This window comes from Pelecanus crispus, chromosome 1, assembly GCF_030463565.1.
Source record: "Pelecanus crispus isolate bPelCri1 chromosome 1, bPelCri1.pri, whole genome shotgun sequence".
Classification (NCBI taxonomy): domain Eukaryota; kingdom Metazoa; phylum Chordata; class Aves; order Pelecaniformes; family Pelecanidae; genus Pelecanus; species Pelecanus crispus.
In genome coordinates, this window is record NC_134643.1 from 168,853,178 (window position 1) to 168,871,923 (window position 18,746).

Sequence of the window (18,746 nt, forward strand, 5' to 3'; positions counted from 1 at the left end):
AGCCTCGGCACGGAGTGGGCCGCGCCACTGGCTTCGGAGGCGGCGGGCTCCGTCGCTCGGGCACGCGGGGAGAGAGGGAGGTGTTTTTTTTTTCACGCAGGTTCGTGCAGTGGCTGCGGCCCCACCCGTGAAACCCCCGGGAGAGCCACGGCTTCCGCCCCGCCTCGCTCATGCGCAGTCGTGAGGTGGCGGCGCAACGCCGGGGCGCGAGGGCCGCCGGCCGTAAAGCGCGGACGATGTCGGGGCCGCCGGGTCCCGCCGAGCCGCCGGTCTTCGAGAAGCGGCTGCTGGTGACGGGCGGCGCCGGGTTCATGTGAGTGGTGGCTGCGGTGTCGCGGGCGCGGCCTCGCCTCTCCGCTGGGCCCGGCGGGGGCCGCCGGCTTCTATTCTGGGGGCGCGGGTGGGCCGGGGCGGGAGGGAGAGGTGCCGCGGCGCCGCCGCCGCCTCCCTTGGGCCTGTGCTGGGCCGCCTCAGGGGCGCCCCTGGCCCGGGCCGCGCTGGTTCCGGCGCAGGCTGCGGTGGGCGCAGCCGTTTCTGCGGGGCCGGGTTCGCCCTGCAGGCTGCCTGTGGCTCTGCCGTGTCGTGGAGCTTGAGGCGGTGAGTGCTGCGGAGCGAGCTGGGCTGCTGCCCGGCTGGCCTCCGCCCGCGGTGAGGGAGAGGGTGCCCGGTGAAGGGGCCTGCCAGAGCTGACGGTGGGAGTCGGTGCTCGGCCCCAGCCGGGGTGGGGTGGGGGGTGGCTGTGCTTTGAGCCAACTGCTGTTTCTCACATCCTCTCCCCAGCGCCGTGGGCTCTGCTCGAGGCAGAGAAAATTCAGGTCCAGCTTAAGCTTGAGCCCCTCAGCCTGCTCAGAGGCTGAAGCTAGGAGAGGACTAGATTTCTGTGTGCACCCCCCAGCTTGGGGGGCTGGAGATGCGAATAAGCCCTGCCAAACCTGAGCTCTCAGGGTGAGCTGCTTGTATGCAAGACTGTACCCAAAAGAAATGCCACCTGGTAGCCAGGCTGTCATTCCTTCTTGCACCTAGCAGCAGTGTCGGGAGCTGAATGTTGAGAGTCAGTATTGTGAGTTAGGAGAGCTGGCTGCTTGGTTCTCCCTAATACCTAATGTATAAATTTAAGAGTTATAAAAGTATTTTAGAATGGTAATTGAATGTAACATATAACAATTTCGTTGGTTTTTTTTTTAAGTGGCTGTGAGTAGTGCTGCTTTCTTTTATTATAGTATGAACTTTTAATCTGATTTTTAGTTTCATAACACTATGTGGTTGTGGATATTATCAATAGAATAACATTGACATATCTTAAAATATGTCTGTGAATTCCTCTTTCTCCTGTCTTGAGTACAGCTCCCTCTTCCCCCAAAACCTTTTGATATTGCTAAACTTATTTGTAATTTGTCATCTCTTTGTTACCTTAAAGCTAACTATATAATTGTAAAATATGTTTTTCTTCTATCCTACAGCGCTTCACACGTAGTTGTCTCTCTTGTGAAAAACTATCCGAACTATCTGATTATAAATCTAGATAAGGTAAGTAGCTTGTCGTCTTTCTTGATACGGAAAACTGTTTTAAATTATTTTTAATGCAATCTATAGCATGCTGAAATTTGTATGGATTATTGTTATTTATTAATTTTTTTGACTATTTGTTCTATGCCCGCCCCCCTCCCCCCCCCCCCCCAAAAAAAAAACCCTGTTGTTCATGCTTACTGTCCTGTGCCCAGTGTTGTGGTTTAACCTAGCTAAACGCCACACAGCCATTTGCTCACTCCCCACCCCGCAGTGAGATGGGGAGAGTAAGATTTGTGGGTTGAGATAAAGACAGTTTAATAGGACAGAAAAGGAAGGGAAAATTAAAACAGGTGATGCACAATGCAATTGCTCACCACCCACTGACTGATGCCCAGCCAGTCCCTGAGCAGCGATTGCTGCCCCCCTGGCCAGCTCCCCCCAGTTATATACTGAGCATGATGTCATATGGTATGGAATAGCCCTTTGGCCAGTTCGGGTCAGCTGTCCTGGCTCTGCCCTCTCCCAGTTTCTTGTGCACCTGGCAGAGCATGGGAAGCTGAAAAGTCCTTGACTAGCATCAGCACTGCTTAGCAACAACTAAAACTTCAGTGCCTAAACCATGTTATTCTCATACTAAATCCAAAACATGGCACTATGCCAGCTACTAGGAAGAAAATTAACTCTATCCCAGCTGAAACCAGGACACCACCACAAATAATGCTTTGGAAAAAAAAAAAAAGGAAGCTTTTGAAGTCTACACTTCTTTTTTAGAATTTTTGCAGTTAGGGTATCTTTCAGAGTTTTGTGTTTTTAAAGCTTCATGTCTTCTTGCAAAGTAGCTTTTCTTTTGAAAGAAGTTTTTACTTTGTTCTCAAACTTTCTAGTAATTAGGTTGGATCTGGTTAGCTTATTTACTTTCATGAAGCCTACTTAATGATATTGTGTGGATATTTCTCGTTAGCTCGACTACTGTGCAAGCTTGAAGAATCTTGAAACTGTCTCCGAGAAGGAAAACTACAAGTTTATCCAGGTGATAAAGCCTTCTCCTCTTGAAACTTGACTTTTTACCGCTTTTTTTTTTTAATTGCCTTCCTAACAAGGTAATGCGGTTTCCAGAACTCCCCAAACTAGAAGCCACTGCTTGCATTTATGGAAAAGTTGAAATTACTTCTATTAATTCATTGTCAAGAACGAGTCAGTGTATGTGATATGCCAATGTATGTGACAATCACATGGATATAACAGCATTTAATTCATCTGTTTGCCTTATTAATAGACTTCGTATTTCACCCACAGAAGTCTGTGACAATATGCAGTATGTTCTGTCTCTTACACAAAATAGTCTTTTGAAAGTTGATATATATTTTATTGTATAATAAAGGTACAGAATCAGTAAAAGCCTGATTATGGAGATGAGTGTTTTTAGGGATGATTGTTTCACTTTTGATAGGTGATATGGGCAAGATGGACTCAGATTCAGCTCCTCCATGCTTCTCTGATGCTATCTTAGATTTTGCACCTTCAGACACTGCCACTTGTCATATACCATGGTGTGCAACACGCTCTTTCTTGCTCTGTTAGTGCTAGATATCAGGCTACATTCTTGCTTTTGCTGCTGTTGATGCTGTGTAGTTCATACTTGTTTTGGAATGGGGTCTCATGGGAACATTCAAGGTATGCCTTTTCTTTTTAAAATTTTGCCAATTAAATTAGTTTACTGTTTCCACAGTTTTATCTTCAGACAGCAACATTTAGTTGCTGGGGACAGCGCGGAGTTCTAGAAGGCATCCTGTAAACAGCAAGATCCCTATGTGAAGCAGGGGGATAATAAGAAGGAATGATGTAGCTATACTGCTTCTGAGCTAGAGTAGGAATACATTTGCACAAAACTTACAACAGTATAATTCATTCCAACTTTTCAGTTTGTGGCGTGTGTTGGGTTTTTTTTATGTTTGTTTGTTTTGGGTTTGCTTTTTGGGGAAGGAAGGTTCATCAGAGCTTATATGCAGCTGGTATGCAGCCAAGCGGTTTACACTGATAGGAAAAAATGCACTGGAAAAGATACTCTCTGACGGACAAGCCCTACAATTAGAACTGTAAGACTATTACTGGCCTTAGGAAAGAGCAAGAAGGATAAATGCTGTAGTGGTGCTGTAGAAAAGAAGCCTTTTTTGGAAGGTAGAGAAGTAAAAGATTAAAAAATTTGCATAAGGGGCTGTATGAAAGATACAGTTTTATTACAATTTCTGTTGTTGCTCAGCACAGATGTATCGAGTTTGAATTTCAGTTTTGTCGTGGTTTAGCCCCAGCCAGCAACTAAGCACCACGCAGCCGCTCGCTCACTCCCCCTACCCCGATGGGATGGGGGAGAGAATCGGAGGAGTAAGAGTGAGAAACACTCCTGGGTTGAGATAAGAACAGTTTAATAATTGAAATAAAGTAAAATAGTAATGATAATAATAACAATATAATAATGATAATAATAATAATATCCAAAGCAAGTGATGCACAATGCAATTGCTCACCACCTGACGACTGATACCCAGTCAGCTCCTGAGCAGCAATCGCTGCTCCCCGGCCAAACCCGCCCCCCCCCCCCCCAGTTTCTATACTGAGCATGACATCATATGGTATGGAATAGCCCTTTGGCCAGTTTGGATCAACTATTCTGGCTGTGCCCCCTCCCAGTTTCTTGTGCACCTGGCAGAGCATGGGAAGCTGAAAAGTCCTTGACTAGGGTAAGCAGTACTTAGCAACAACTAAAAACATCAGTGTGTTATCAACATTCTCCTACTAAATCCAAAACACAGCACTATGCCTGCTACTAGGCAGAAAATTAACTCTATCCCAGCCGAAACCAGGACAAGTTTAAAAAAAAACAAACAAGAATTTAACCATTTAGCTCAAAATAATATATGAGCCTGAAGTATTTACTGGAGTGTTTGAGTTCCGTTGAGAAATAGGAAAATCAATTCATCTTCCTCCCACTTCTGACATATATTACTTCTTTGAGACTGTTGTTAGGAGTTGTTGCTTGAAAACTTCTTAAAACATAGGTGCATTTGAACTATTTTTAGTTAATTGCCTTGTTATTGAAAATACAAAAGTCTTCCTCGCCAAGACACACCTTCTCAGGAGCTCCCTTGTTTAAGTTGAGCCAACAGATAAATATCAAAAAGCTTTTTCTCAGCTTGCATTTACCTTTAAAAGCTGCTGTTGCTTCTATGCCAAACTAAAGAATGGCTTATTTATTGATGCCTGACTCTTTTCTAAATATATAAATTAAAAACCAAAAAATTACCAGAACAAACAACAAAACCCAAAATCCTTGCAAGACATCCATGTATTTTGACAAAAGTGGAAATCTGCGTCACCCTTTATAATGCCACTAGGTGACACTGTCCATGTTACTAGCCAGATGCTAGTAACTCTCCTTTGCTGTGGGAACTTGTCATTTCAACCTCAGTATTCAAGCTACATGCTATACTTCTGTTGTGTATGTTTGGGAGTGATGGTGTTTCTAATGTTAAGTAGTAATATAAATCCTGAAATAAGTTTCGTTGAGGCTGTTGCTCAAAATGCGTGAAGTCTATATCTGGTGTTATTTTAGACATGGCATTGATAAATTGCCCAAAACTCAGTTGGTAGTGCTATGTGTATCCTGTGCTTCCTTTGTAATGGTTTGTTGTGACACTTGGTACAAATGAAAGCTTATTATTTTCTGTCAAAAATAATTAGTTAATAATTTTTTTCCTGTTTAGGGAGATATTTGTGAACCTGATTTTATAAAACAGCTCTTCGAAACTGAGAAAATAGATATAGTCCTTCATTTTGCAGCCCAAACGCATGTAGGTGAGCACTGTTGCATGTTTTGGTATTTTCCATAAGTATACTTGTTTGAAATATATACTGGGTTTTTTTTTAATCTTTTTATCTTTTCCTGTCATATAAAACAAGGATACAGTTTGTCTCTACAAACTACATGATTCAGTGTCTGGTGTTCTTTTTGACTTAAAGGGGTTCACAGCCTACAAGTGCTTCATCTGACTGTTGTCTGTTTTTATTGTGCATAAATGCTAATGCTTTTTTTTGCATTACATTTTTATTACATTTCTTACATTTTATTACATTTTTATACAGTTCCATCTAGACTCACATGTAACTGACAGTGTACTGGTGGAGTCATGAAGACAATGGGAAAAAGAGTTTGTACATTGTCTTAAGCTTTTACTTGATTGGCTTCAACCTTGCAGGAAAAAACATAGTGTGGAAGCTGAAGGATTAGGCATAGCTGCCTTCAGAATTCTGCCTGGATTCTAAGAAGAGAGAACAAATTACACTTAAAAGTGCCTATTTCAGATTACCACTCTTCAGTAACACTGTTAATGAGAACTATCTGTACCATATTCTTTTCATCATGAGAAAAAATTATCGAAGAATTCTCCAGGATAATACTTCTCAAAATTGTCAGGTTTGATATGTACAAAGTCACTAGGCCAGTGGGACAATTCTAAGAATTAAAACAGCTGCCAGTTAATTAACAGTAATAGGTATGTATTACTGCAGCTTTGAAGGATATTTTTCATTCCAAGTATTTAAAAAAAAAAAAAAGTCTGTCTTTGAATGATACTTTTCTTGCTGAGCTTGGCCCTTCCTAGTGGAGAGGGGAAGTAGTTATGCTGCCACTTAAAATTAGATAATGCTATTTCAAGTGGAACAGTCTATAGCTAACAAGCTTTTGCTACTGATTCCAGACTCTTGTTGAGAGCCCAGGGTTTTGTCTTCAAGTAAGTGTATAAAGTGTCTTCATTTAATAATGACCTTGCTATCTGACAATCAAAGAACTAGTGATAAAGTCCCAGTCTATATTATTGCAGCTTCTAATATTATGGTTCAGTAGGAAGCCATGTCTTGCCTAAATTTAATCAGAATTGTCTGGGTTTTTATTTTTTTTTAATGTAGATCTTTCATTTTGGCATGCTCTGGAATTCACCTATGTGAATGTTTATGGCACTAATGTGCTGGTTGCTGCTGCGCATGAAGCCAACGTGGAGAAGTTTGTGTATGTTAGTACTGATGAAGTATATGGAGGTAGCATTGATGAGGTGAGTTTGAAAGTGCATGGGGGTTTTTCTAGCTTTATTTGCTTTTACTAGTGAAAACAAAATGAGTCTAACTTTCCTTGGCCTCTGTAAATGTATGACTTCCGAGCTATTTCTAACAATACTGGAACTTGTAAACAAGCACTGGCTGTTCCTAGAATGCTGAGTGTCAAAATTGTCCTGAATTTTTTTTGTAGCATGTTTTTTATATATATATATATATATATATATATATGGCTTGTATCGGGAATAGTGTGGCCAGCAGGAACAGGGAGGTGATTGTCCCCCTGTAATTGGCACTGGTGAGGCCACACCTGGAATACTGTGTCCAGTTTTGGGCCCCTCAATACAAGAAAGACATTGAGGTGCTGGAGTGTGTCCAGAGAAGGGCAACGAAGCTGGTGAAGGGTCTGGAGCACAGGCCTTATGAGGAGCGGCTGAGGGAACTGGGGTTGTTTAGCCTGGAGAAGAGGAGGCTGAGGGGAGACCTTATCGCTCTCTACAACTACCTGAAAGGAGGTTGTAGTGAGGTGGGTGTTGGGCTCTTCCCCCAAGTAGTTAGCAATAGGATGATAGGAAATGGGCTCAAGCTGTGTCAGGGGAGGTTTAGATTGGATATTAGGAAAAATTTCTTGATGGAAAGGGTGGTCAAGCATTGGAAGAGGCTGCCCAGAGAGGTGGTGGAGTCACCATCCCTGGAAGTGTTCAAAAAATGGGTAGATGTGGCACTTTGGGACATGGTTTAGTGGGCATGCTGGTGTTGGGTTGATGATTGGACTGATGATCTTAGAGGTCCTTTCCAACCTTAATGATTCCTAGTTTTTAATTTCATTAAAAAATAATCCAGCCACCAAGCCAGGAGGCGTGGGGTTGCTACTCTACCCTTAATTGGCTTAGTGGTAGACTTGTTAATGTTAGGCTAATAGTTGGACTGGATGATCTTAAAGGTCTTTTCCAACCTAAATGACTCTATGATTCTATATTGAATGTGTATTGCCTGAAGCAGTGAGGTTGGGGTCACTAGTGATGTGTGAATACTCCTCAGAGATTCTATCAAAGGAATGTATTGCACAAATTTTTGCCTTGGAGCATTCATGAGACTTCAGTAATACGCACAGTATGTTGTTCTTTTCTTTTTTCTTTATTTTTTCTTGCTCTTTCTTGACTCTGAACTTGACAGGCAGGGAACTGTTTTATGCTTTAGCTAAAATACTAACAACTGTAGGTACTGACAGTTCGAACAGGAAACAGTTCCTGTATTACTGGAAGAAGTATGCAGATGTTTCTTGTTGGTCTGTGGAAATCTTTTTGATTCTTGCCAAGTTATGCCTGACCTTAATTCAGGAAATGTCATTTAGCTCAGTAAAAAGACAAATTATGCATGCTCGTCTTTCTAAAGGCGTAAATAATGGCCAAGGAGTCTTGTGCCATAATCCATGAAAATACAATGTATTTCAGAAAAGTCATGTGCATTTTCTTATTGTTGCAATGTCTTTATCAATTCCTTCAACACAACTTCAATCTGTAGACTTTTTTGATACCCAAGGATGTTGTTCTCCTGCATGTAGACCAGTGGTTTGGCTGAGAACTTCAGGTGAACTTTTTCTGCCTCTGAGCCTTGAAAAGAGCACTTTCATTTAATCTGTGTTTTGTTCTCTTTGTGAATCATAGTAGAAGTTCTTGAAGAGAGATTTTTTTTTGGGGGGGAGGAAGGGCAAAAAGTAAATCAGGGTCAGTTAATATCAGAGGCAAAGGTCAGACAAGAACAGTGAGTCTTTTAATCATGTTAGGGGGATTGTTAGGAGTTGCACCTCAGGCAGTGTAGAATCCCTCCTTTCTTTGGTTCATTAGTGTATTTTTTTTTTTTGGTTGGTTGTTTTGTTTAGTGGCAGGGTAGCCCCTAAGCTACCAATTGTGGAACAGATCAGAACTGTTGAAGCCTTGCTTTGGAGGGCTTTGGCTTGAAATTCCACTTTTCTTATAGAAATGAAGTTTATAGAAAAGGGAGAATTGACTCCTTTTATTTAAGACTGAAAGGTCAATTGCTAGCTGTTGCAATGGCACTCTGAGGCAATATGAGCCTGAAAAGGATTGAACCTCCCTGTGGCAACAGTGATTACTTTACTTGACAAGATAAAAATCTAAGTACCTGCTACTGTGAGGTACTCTGCTAGAAGTGTAAAAATATTACTGCTGATATTCTGGCTGCCTCCTGTATTTAATAAATATACTGTCTGTTGTAATTGGTCTTCTGCTGTAAGTGGAAGGGTGACTTTCTCAGACTGGTGTGCTTGGATATTTAGGGATTTTTATTTCGGTTGCAACTGCAGCTTTTGTAACTTTAAGACTTATCTGGGCAAAATAAATTGAGTAATGCAAATTTTTCTTTTCATTTTAGGAATTTGATGAATCCTCACCAAAACGTCCAACAAATCCCTATGCCTCCTCTAAAGCAGCTGCAGAGTGTTTTGTTCAGTCTTACTGGGAAAGGTACCAAGTAAGTTGATGCGCAAGCTTCAAAAACTCTGAAGCCCCTACTTAAGTGTCTGTATTACATATACAAGAGAAAAATCGTACTAGTCCGCACAGTGCCACCTCTTTCCTGATTGCTAGTCTTGTAGTTAGGATGTGTCGGAGGATGTCCACCACTTATTGATGGAGATACACTGCAACACAGTGGGCAGAGGTCAAATGTTTTTAATTTTTTTTAAAATCTGAGTCATAATGTCTAATAAAGTTCTTTGATAAAATGGTCATAGAGAACATTAGCAATTTAAAAAAAAAAAACAAAAACAGCTTGAAGGAAATCTGTTTATACAGAACTAGAATATGCAAAATTAAAATTATATTAAGACTGGGCTTATAGTGAAAGAAAAGAAAAAAGCAAGCCCCCCTATTATTTGGATTTATTTAAGCAAAAATATTTAAAATTTTGAATACTTTAGTCTTTTGCTCTTGACATGTCCTTCTGCAATGTTGCTTTTGACATAAAGTTGACTTGAATAAGATGTTAATGACCGTGAAACATTTTCTTGGAATAAGTAGTAGTAAGCCAGTCTTATGTATGCAGTGTTCTGTGATGGTTCCGTAGCAAGACTGAGAGATTACAAACATTTGTCACTTGTGGGGCTTCTAACAGACTGACAGGGCTGGAGGCCCTTGCCTATTTGACAGAAGTATGGATAGCTTAATTCATGAATGTTTGTAAGGGCTTGCAGATTTTTGAGTAAGCGCTGTGGGTGTGTCAGTTCATTATTTATTGATCAGCAAGAAGCCTACAGATCTTTTTTTACTGGTATTTATTTTTCTCATGTAATCACATGCATGTTTAATCCTCTTAAGTTCCCAGTTGTTATCACACGGAGCAGTAATGTTTATGGACCACACCAGTATCCAGAAAAAGTAAGTTAAACCTATGCTTTACTCTGAGCTTCAGTATACCATAATTTAGGGTTGTAGTGATGTTACTTTTTTCTCATGAGAATGGACTGACTTTTGAAAAAAGCACTGTCTTGCAAGTGTATTTGTCCACATTTACCTGTGATTATATGTTTTGATCTCACACTAACATGTCTTACCATCAACACAATGAACACAGGTTTTTTTTGGTTTTCAGTAAAGCATCAATGAGAGATTTCTAGTTATTTACATTAGTTTTACTACAAGGACTTTGTTTTGTAATTTTTTTTTTTTTTTTTTTTTAGTTTCAGAGGATATTTAACTGCCCTGCGTCTGGCAGGGTTCCCCTACAAATTACGTTAACTGACATGTCATGTGCTGTAATTAGGAATGTTTGATAACCAAAATAAACATTTCAAAACCTAAACTGTGAGAGAGCAATATGTCTGGTATAGAAAGAGATGTTCCAACCTGTACAGACAATAGGTAAGATGATGCTATAGCAATCAGATATATGGTCAGAACTAGTGCAAAGCGACTTGTTCTTTGCATGTATTCATACATACCTTGTGGGGTAACTATGTAAAATGGTTGCTAGTGAGAGGGAGTTGCCTTTGTAGGCAATACCAAGATCTGCTATGCTAGTGAATGGCAATACACTGATGGAATGATAGTGATAATCATATGTACTCTTTGGAGTTCAGAGCTTGTGTGAAATGTAGTTTTGCAGTTCTAGTGAGATTTTTTTTTTTTAAATTTGAATTGTTTTTTCTGTGTTGGGTTTTTTTGCAAATTTATTTTCCCTATGTTATTGCAGGTGGATAACCAACAATTTTTAAAATGTGTTTTCGCTGAACTGTGGCTTGGGAAATGTCTGGCTACAGGTTGCATGATGCTGGGAGTATATTGAGGGGATGTATCACTATTTACTTGCTTTCAGCTTATATATTCTTCCTCAAGTATATACTTTTAGTTGTTGCTAAAAAGACAATACTAGGCTACATGGATCTTCAGCTTTACCTAGTATGTCTGGTCCTGGTCCTATGTTTAGAGTAGTAAGTTAAGAAAATTAAAAGAATTAGAATAACTTTCTGATGGCTTCAGTTTAAAAACTTCAATAGCTGGACCAACTGTTCTGAAGTTTCTGGGACATTATGAATGGATCTAAGCTTGCAGCTGAACATAACTTTGTAAATCCTTATCCTGCAAGCTAGTGGCTATAGCTTAATCTGTGTTTCCTTACCTTGAAATTTTCTGTTGGTTCTCTTCCAAATTTAACTATTTTAATGACTCTTACTTTTTGGCTGTAGATTTGGTGCAGGTTGCTTGATGTTTAAACCATGTTCTAAACTGTTTGCAGTAGTCATCCCTAGTTACACACTAGTGCACTTCCATGTGCAAAAATTAATGGAACCATTTTCTTTTGTAAAAATGTTACATTCGTAACTAGTGATTTGTAGTGATTGACCAGAAGGATAAGCTTAACAGCGCAATAGAGGCATCTACTCTTTTGGTTTTTGTTTTTTTTTTTTTTTGTTATAAACCAACCCCACACAAACACCGTGATTTCCCATGAACTTCAGAAAAGACAATATGGTGTAGAAGATACTCTGCTTACACCAGATAAAAGAATCCTTGCAGTTTCTAGGCTTGATGTATTCTTTGATTAGACTTAAGAAAACTTGAGTATTTAAAAGGTCTTATTAAAATACTTAATGATGCTTACTGGTGAAGCCCCATGTTCTTTGCAGAATAACAGCTTCTAAAATAGCGGAGTAATGTTTTTTTTGTTCAATTTCTTAGGTTATTCCAAAGTTTATATCTTTATTGCAACAGAACAGAAAATGGTATGTAGTTTGCTTTTTTGTTTGTGGTATTTGTGCTATAAAACTGTAATTACAGTTATAAATATGTGGTATAGTTTATAAAATGATAATTTCATAACTAAGTTATGAATTGCTTATTTTAATAATAGGGTTTCCTTAAACTAAAGGATTGTTTGCATGTCAGCTACTTAAGGTACCTTCAGGTAACAGCTAACAGCAAAACTGCTTAAAACACAGTCTAATAAATTGAATGCTTCTATCTAAGGATTAACAAAAATTTTTTACCTTTTTCCTGGTTTTAAGCTGTATTCATGGTTCTGGACTTCAAAGAAGGAATTTCCTTTATGCAACTGATGTAGTAGAAGCATTCCTTACTGTCCTGAAGGAGGGCAAACCAGGTGAAATTTATAACATTGGAACCAACTTTGAGATGTCCATTGCCCAGCTTGCTAAGGAGTTGATCTGCTTAGTGAGTAAACAGTTATGATGCTTTTCTTTACCAGTCATATGAACAATTATACTATAAACCTTTTGTAGCTCTGAGAGAGCTTAGGCTTGTGTGTCTTAAAAGATAGTTGTGGCAGAACGATGTGCTACCCTTTCTGTGGCAGCTGTATTTTGTAAGTTCGCTGTACAGGTTGTTGTGTGTTGCACTGCTGCATTGGTTATCCTGACTGGGACATGACTGGCGTAATGATTAAATGCCATTAGGTAGGTTTTTTTCCATGCTGGCTCTTCAGTTTTGATCTGAGAATATGGCACTACTAAAATCTAATACTTGATGATGAATGGTTAGGCTGTGCTCGGAAGAAGTAGTATTGGAATTGTTCTAGATAGTTTTGACAATTTCAGTAGTTTGAAAATTCAGTTTAGACAAAAGACCATTTCTGTTTGTGGGGTTTATGTTTAACAGACTTAAAAATAGATTTTTTTTTAACAAGATTTAAATGTATGTTAACACAGTGCAAGATGTGGGGGTATGATTTTTGTTTCTCCTCTTGACAGATAAAGAAGACCAGTTCAGAATCTGAAATGGAGCACTGGATGGATTATGTCAAAGACAGGTAAGAAAATAGTGAAGGACATGCAGGATAGCTTTATTCTGAAGGTTTCTGGGTCTGTTGCCAAATAGCTTTTTGTACAAGTGTTTCTGCTCAGTAGGAGAGAACTTTTGAGGGAATAATTTTTTTTTTTTTTTTTGCTAATGGGTTTGATATCTGTGATCTATACAGAACGCTTCAGAGAAAAACAGGATTTCCATTTATTACTTGGATCTTTAGGTCAGAGTGTATGTCTTGAAGGGGAATGTGCAATACTAACCTGTCTTCAAAACTTTCTTCAGACTTCTCACTACTGAAGTCTGCTCTGGGAAAAGGACAGGTTTTACAGAGTAGCTAAATCTTTTCTTAAGGGTAGTTTAGATGGTTTATTCAGTACTTTGTATTGAACATGACTTGAGTGAGATGTATCCCATCATCTCTCATTTAGCTTTAGTATTTTGATGTTAATGTGACTAGTTCAGACTTAGATATGCCTTATACGTAATACTCACTCTCCACAGGCAGAAATGTATGCACCTATGGGGTGCAGTTAATTTCAGATTCCTATCTTAAGCTGAAACTGCTCTCTCAAAAGTAGATGTAGGACTCTGAGGTGCCAAAGTTAGGGTGGCAGCAAAATTGGATAGCTTTTATAAATATGCTTTTGCTGTGTGTTTCCATCCTTAACTTCAGGCTTGGTTTGCCTCTGTTCTTTTATCTTCGTTTCTTTTCTGCAGCAACAGTGAGTCTCTGTTTACTTTAGATATCTCTCTTTCTCCAGAGTGATTAGAAATGATATATCTGCTGATAGCAGTTGAGTATTATTATGGCCTTTTAGAATCTCACTTCCTGTTCACATTTGGATTGTTATCATGGCAAACTAAGTGTGTTTAAATGTACTAATTTTTTTTTTAAAAGGAAGTGTTCTTCAAAATCCTGTCTGAGTGTATCACAGGACTCTGAACAAATTGCCTTTGGCTCACACGATGTGAGTGTTCAGTAGGTCTCAGTGTAATTCAGATTGAGATGTTTCTTCACATGTATTGGGCCCTGTCTGCTAATGTTTAAATATAAATGGGCTTGGGAAAACTAACCACATAGGAATACATTTTTCGAGAATGTTGAGGCCTTAAAAGAACCTTACAATACCTACCTAATGATTATTTAATTCTGTAATGAGCAACTTAAAGGTCATGGGGGTTACTTGCCGTGGAAAAATTAGTTCTGCTTCTGCTTGAGATTAGCATGTTTTAATAATGGTGATGAGTAGCTGGTTTGTGTCTGCATGTGTAGCTTAGCTGTTCAGTGTGCTAATGCTGGTAATGCAGGAATGCTGGGCTAGACTGCCCAACTGCCAGACTGTGGAAGTGAAAATTTGTGCCATGCTTAAATGTAGGGAATCTCTTTTCTGTGTTGAGTCTTGCAGCCTGGGATTCTACATATTCAGTATTACTAAGCTTGGGTTGCTAATGAAGCGCTGTAATGACAGTGCTTTGGGAGTCTGTGTATTTCAGATCTGAAGTATGTGGAAAATTTCTGGACTTTCAGGATAAAATATGTGAATTATATTGGGGAAACACTGGCTTGCGTAGTGACTGTCTAAAGAGTTGCAAATGCACCAATTTGCACAACTGCGTTGGCAGTGATGTGAGTTTTGCATTCATTTTTGTGCCAATAAGATATTCATATTTATTCTAGTCACTTCCAAGTAGTTGACTCTACAAACTGAATTGTTGTATTACAATTACAACTGTATTGTTGTAGCTGCACTCAACTGCCACATATTTTTTGAGGGCAATGTTCATGCTGATTGGCATTTTCAAAATTGAAGCATACCTAATGTTGGTTTGAAGACAATGTGAGGTGCTGCATCCCTAATTCATGGCAAACTCTAATCAGATTGTTTTCCATGTGCATTTTATACTTCATCAGACCTACCAATGACCTGAGATACCCAATGAATTCAGAAAAAATGCATAACTTAGGATGGAGACCTAAAGTGCCTTGGAAAGAAGGAATAAAGAAAACAAGTAGGACTGATGCCTTTTACACTAATTGATTTAGAAGTGATGGGAGAAGGGAAAGGGGGGGTAAATGAGTATATAGGTTAGTTAATGAGAAGCTAAAGAGAATTAATTTAACACTTTAATTTTACATAAAATTGTCTGATTTTTAAGTAGTAAATGTACCTGATTTAAAAAAAAGGTTAATCATAATAAAGTAGCATCAGGTACTAGAATGAATTAATTTTTAACGCTAGAATAAGTCTTGCACAAAGAATTTATAAAATCTAAACTAGACTTTTTTTTATATTATAAGTTAAAATTTTGCATAATGAACTCTTAGCGTGTTGTTAGTCTTATACCTGTGGAATATTTGAATTTCCCTGTTATCTCTGGTCAACTTGACTCATCAACATTCTCTTCTTACTAGTTGAATGGTACAAAGAAAACTTTCACAACTGGAAAAACGCAGAGAAAGCTTTGGAGCCCTTTCCTGTGACAGAGCCATTTGCACAGCTTGGTGGTCCATAGGGAGGCGGAGAACCTGAAGGAGTTTATTCTACCTCATACAGTCTTCTCTTCGAAGCCTGCAGTCAAGTGGCCACACTGAACTCTTAATGTATTCAAGATACACAAACCACGATGAATACGGAACTACAGTACGGCGTGACTTTGGAATGGTTTCAGCACTTTATAAGTTGAACCTGTTGCACTTTATAAGTTGAACCTGTTACTTTCAGCTTTTGGTGCAATACTATATTCTCACTAGGTATTGATTTTAAAGAACTGTACAGGATGAAGAATATTTATAATGCCATAAGTTAGTGTATCTGATGTAAAACCTGCCTTATTAATTTAGAATAATTAATTACGATTTACAGCTTTTGGGACTTTCAATTAAATTTGTTTTAGTTCTGGAATCATTCATCTGTATTAGTCTGTTTTTACAGCGTAATATATTATTTTTGTCACATAAGAGTTGTGTTTTATTCTTAATCAAGGGGAAAATGCTGTATTTTTCTGGAGAGTATAAATCAGTTGATAAAAGTCAGATATAGCACTCTCCTGGTTCAGTCCTTTTCTCTGTTGGTGCAGTATTACCTTCTGTAGGTGACTGATTAAACTGTTATCTACTCTGTAGCTTTAAATGCCCCTTTTTTAAGGGGAACGGGGGGGAAGGTGTCAAGAAGTAGCAGGTGTTCTCGCTGAGATTTCCATAAGCATTTTCTTAAACTTTGTTCTGTTTTACATGTCATCTTATTACTGTATTACTGTCTCTTACGTGTTAACTTCCTTTTCTTAACTAATTGTAACAAACTTGAAATACTGTAACACAGTTAATGTTCCAATGATGTTATTTCCTGTGATATGAAGGCTATTTATGGAGAAAAATTTTAAGCTCTTCTTTTTCTGTGAATTGTGGGTTGGTGGACCTTATTCCAAAGCAGTGTTCCACAATTTTTTTTTGTGACAAACATTTTGAAGATGAAACAATATTTGAGTTCTAATGTAAAGTTTGGGAGGAAACTTCAAGTCTAGAAATATGTCAATGAATCTTTTTCAAAGTTGATTTAGTAATAAAAGTTATGGTGTAACTGGTTTCTCTTAAACATGTTGAAAAAGTAGATGGTGGGGTTTTTTTATATTTGTTAATTTTTTCGGGATACAGGAAGAACTGTTTTCACTCTTTGGCTTTGAGGTGGCAGACATAGAAGGGAAAACTCTTCTTGGTTTTATCACTTCAGCTTCTGTACTTGGCGCTGTCCCAGACCCTTCTGTTGCCCCTGGGTAGAGCTGCAGAAGCATAGGGCTAGGATGCTATGGTGTGCTCGGAAATTGCTGTGACTTCTAAAGTTTCTCAGAAATTGGGAGTTAAGTCTCAAACACAAGTATGTGCAGAAGTCCTTTCCTCATCACCCTAAGTGCAGGAAGAATGGAGCTTGGGGCATTTGCCTTACCTTTGCCCCTGCTAGAGTTTTGGTAGTAACTGAACAGAAAACTTAGTACTACTGACCCAGACAGCCTACAGGTAGTGCTGCCTCTGGACCCACAATGCTCCCCACTTCATCACACCTCTTGTGTGTTGCACGGTGCTCTTGATGACAAGATGCCACTCTTGGTTGGTAAGAGTCCTCTTAAAAGCAGGCTAACCGTAAGTGTCTAGGCTTACCTTGGCACCAAGTGTGTGTTCTGAAGTCTAGGATTGTGTTACTGAAGGTGAGTGTTCTGTGATGAAGTGGGATAATTCTACTATGCTAGAATTGTGTTGCACTTGTGTTTTTTGGGGGGGTTTCTGATACTTGGTTTGGTAGCCAAAACCTCCATTTGGGAAGGACAGAAGGTACAGGATTTAGTATGTACTAGTCTATTAGACTACTTGGCTTACCAGATACTTAAGGTTAAGCTTCTACCACTGAATGACTTAAATTTCTTCGTCAAACACACATTGCTGGTAACATTCAAACATTTTCTTAATTTTTATGTTTTCTTGAGAGACAGCTTCCTTACAGCATGTAGAGTGTTACTTACCCATCTTAACTGTTTTGCATTTTATAAAAGTCAATACCAGAAATAGCTGAAGTGTACTGCAAAGATCTGTTTTAGCTGTGGCAGCTGCTCTGGGTCAGCTGCATGGAAGTACATATCTTTCACATCTGCTTATGCTTGAATACTGGTTATATGATGTGTCTTTAATTTTAGGAACAGAGATTATAGATGACTAAATTATTATTTTAAACCTTACAAATAGGTATGGTGTCTTTTAAAAATCAATTAACTTGTGATAGTGTTACCAGATCAGAAATAGACAGAAGAAAGCAGCAGCATGTGATTGGTTTATTGGCTAGACCTTTTAAAGTTGTTTTGAATGTTCAGATGCTGAAGATGCAAGCCTTGACATTTATGTGACTGTCCAAACAAGTGATGTTACTGGGAGTGGATTTTTCAAAAGGATCTATTAATTTTTAGTGGAAACTGTTCTAGTTTCTTTAAATGTTCTTGTAGATTTAATCATTCCAAGTGTTTGAGATTTTTGACTCGGTATTCCTATTTTTATTTTTATATATGTAAAAATAAATATATACATGCGCATTTAAAAATACATAAATATATATTAAAACCAAATTAATCTAGGAGGCTTTTGCTTTAAGCTGCTCTGCTGTAGATCAGGTTGCCTTAGCAGGTGAGTGCTCTGGTAGGAGCATTCCTTTCACAGGGAAAAGTCTTTTTGCTGTTAAAGAAAACGGCTTATTTTGCCATTAACCTTTTGGCTTCTGTAGGAAGAAAAGGACAAAGGATCAAATAGTGAACTGTTAATGTGGAGAAGTGTAATGTTTTTAGTTTTTATTTCTTGCTGTTTTTAATTGGAGGATAGGAAGAAGCATTTCTGCAGAAGGCAAAGGTAGTGGTATAAAATACTGTGAACACAGAAATCTCCCACTGCACTCTTCTCAAGGTTTGTGTCGCAGAACAAACTGAGGTTACACCAGTAAGAAAATAAATGGACTAAATGTGTATGGTACTTAAATTGTTAAAGCTTTCTAAAGCAGAAAGAAGGGTTGGCCTTTGGCGAGGGTTTTTATCCAGCTTCCATCATGCATGGGAGGCTCACAGTTGGGAAATTATTTGGGGATAGCTGTCAGTTCGGCATCTCTTTTTGGGGTTACTCTTGTGGGTTGGATCAGATCTTCGGGAAGCGGCTCCTGAAATCCCTTGTGCATTGGGAAAACCCAGCATCGCTACCCCGTTATCGCGGCACACCAAGGCTGCCGTTCAGCGCATCCCTTGCAAGCAGCAAGTGAAAGAATTTGGGAGGTGGCGAAGTGGGCAGCCGAGGCAGGGCTGTCCGCAGTCCACCTGCCCTGCGAG

The 18,746-nt window shown here is 39.1% G+C and overlaps 1 protein-coding gene across 1 annotated transcript; it reads left to right on the forward strand.

Annotated features, from left to right (window-relative positions):
* Window positions 1-227: 227 nt before the first annotated feature.
* Window positions 228-16,490, forward strand: TGDS (TDP-glucose 4,6-dehydratase). The gene is made up of 12 exons (XM_075713636.1): window positions 228-313; window positions 1,461-1,527; window positions 2,471-2,539; window positions 5,271-5,361; window positions 6,472-6,614; window positions 9,010-9,108; window positions 9,954-10,013; window positions 11,814-11,857; window positions 12,140-12,305; window positions 12,842-12,900; window positions 14,809-14,906; window positions 15,310-16,490. Exons 1-12 carry the CDS (start codon window positions 237-239, stop codon window positions 15,408-15,410), a joined length of 1,074 nt encoding a protein of 357 aa, XP_075569751.1. The 5' UTR covers window positions 228-236; the 3' UTR covers window positions 15,411-16,490.
* The last annotated feature ends 2,256 nt before the right edge of the window (window positions 16,491-18,746 follow it).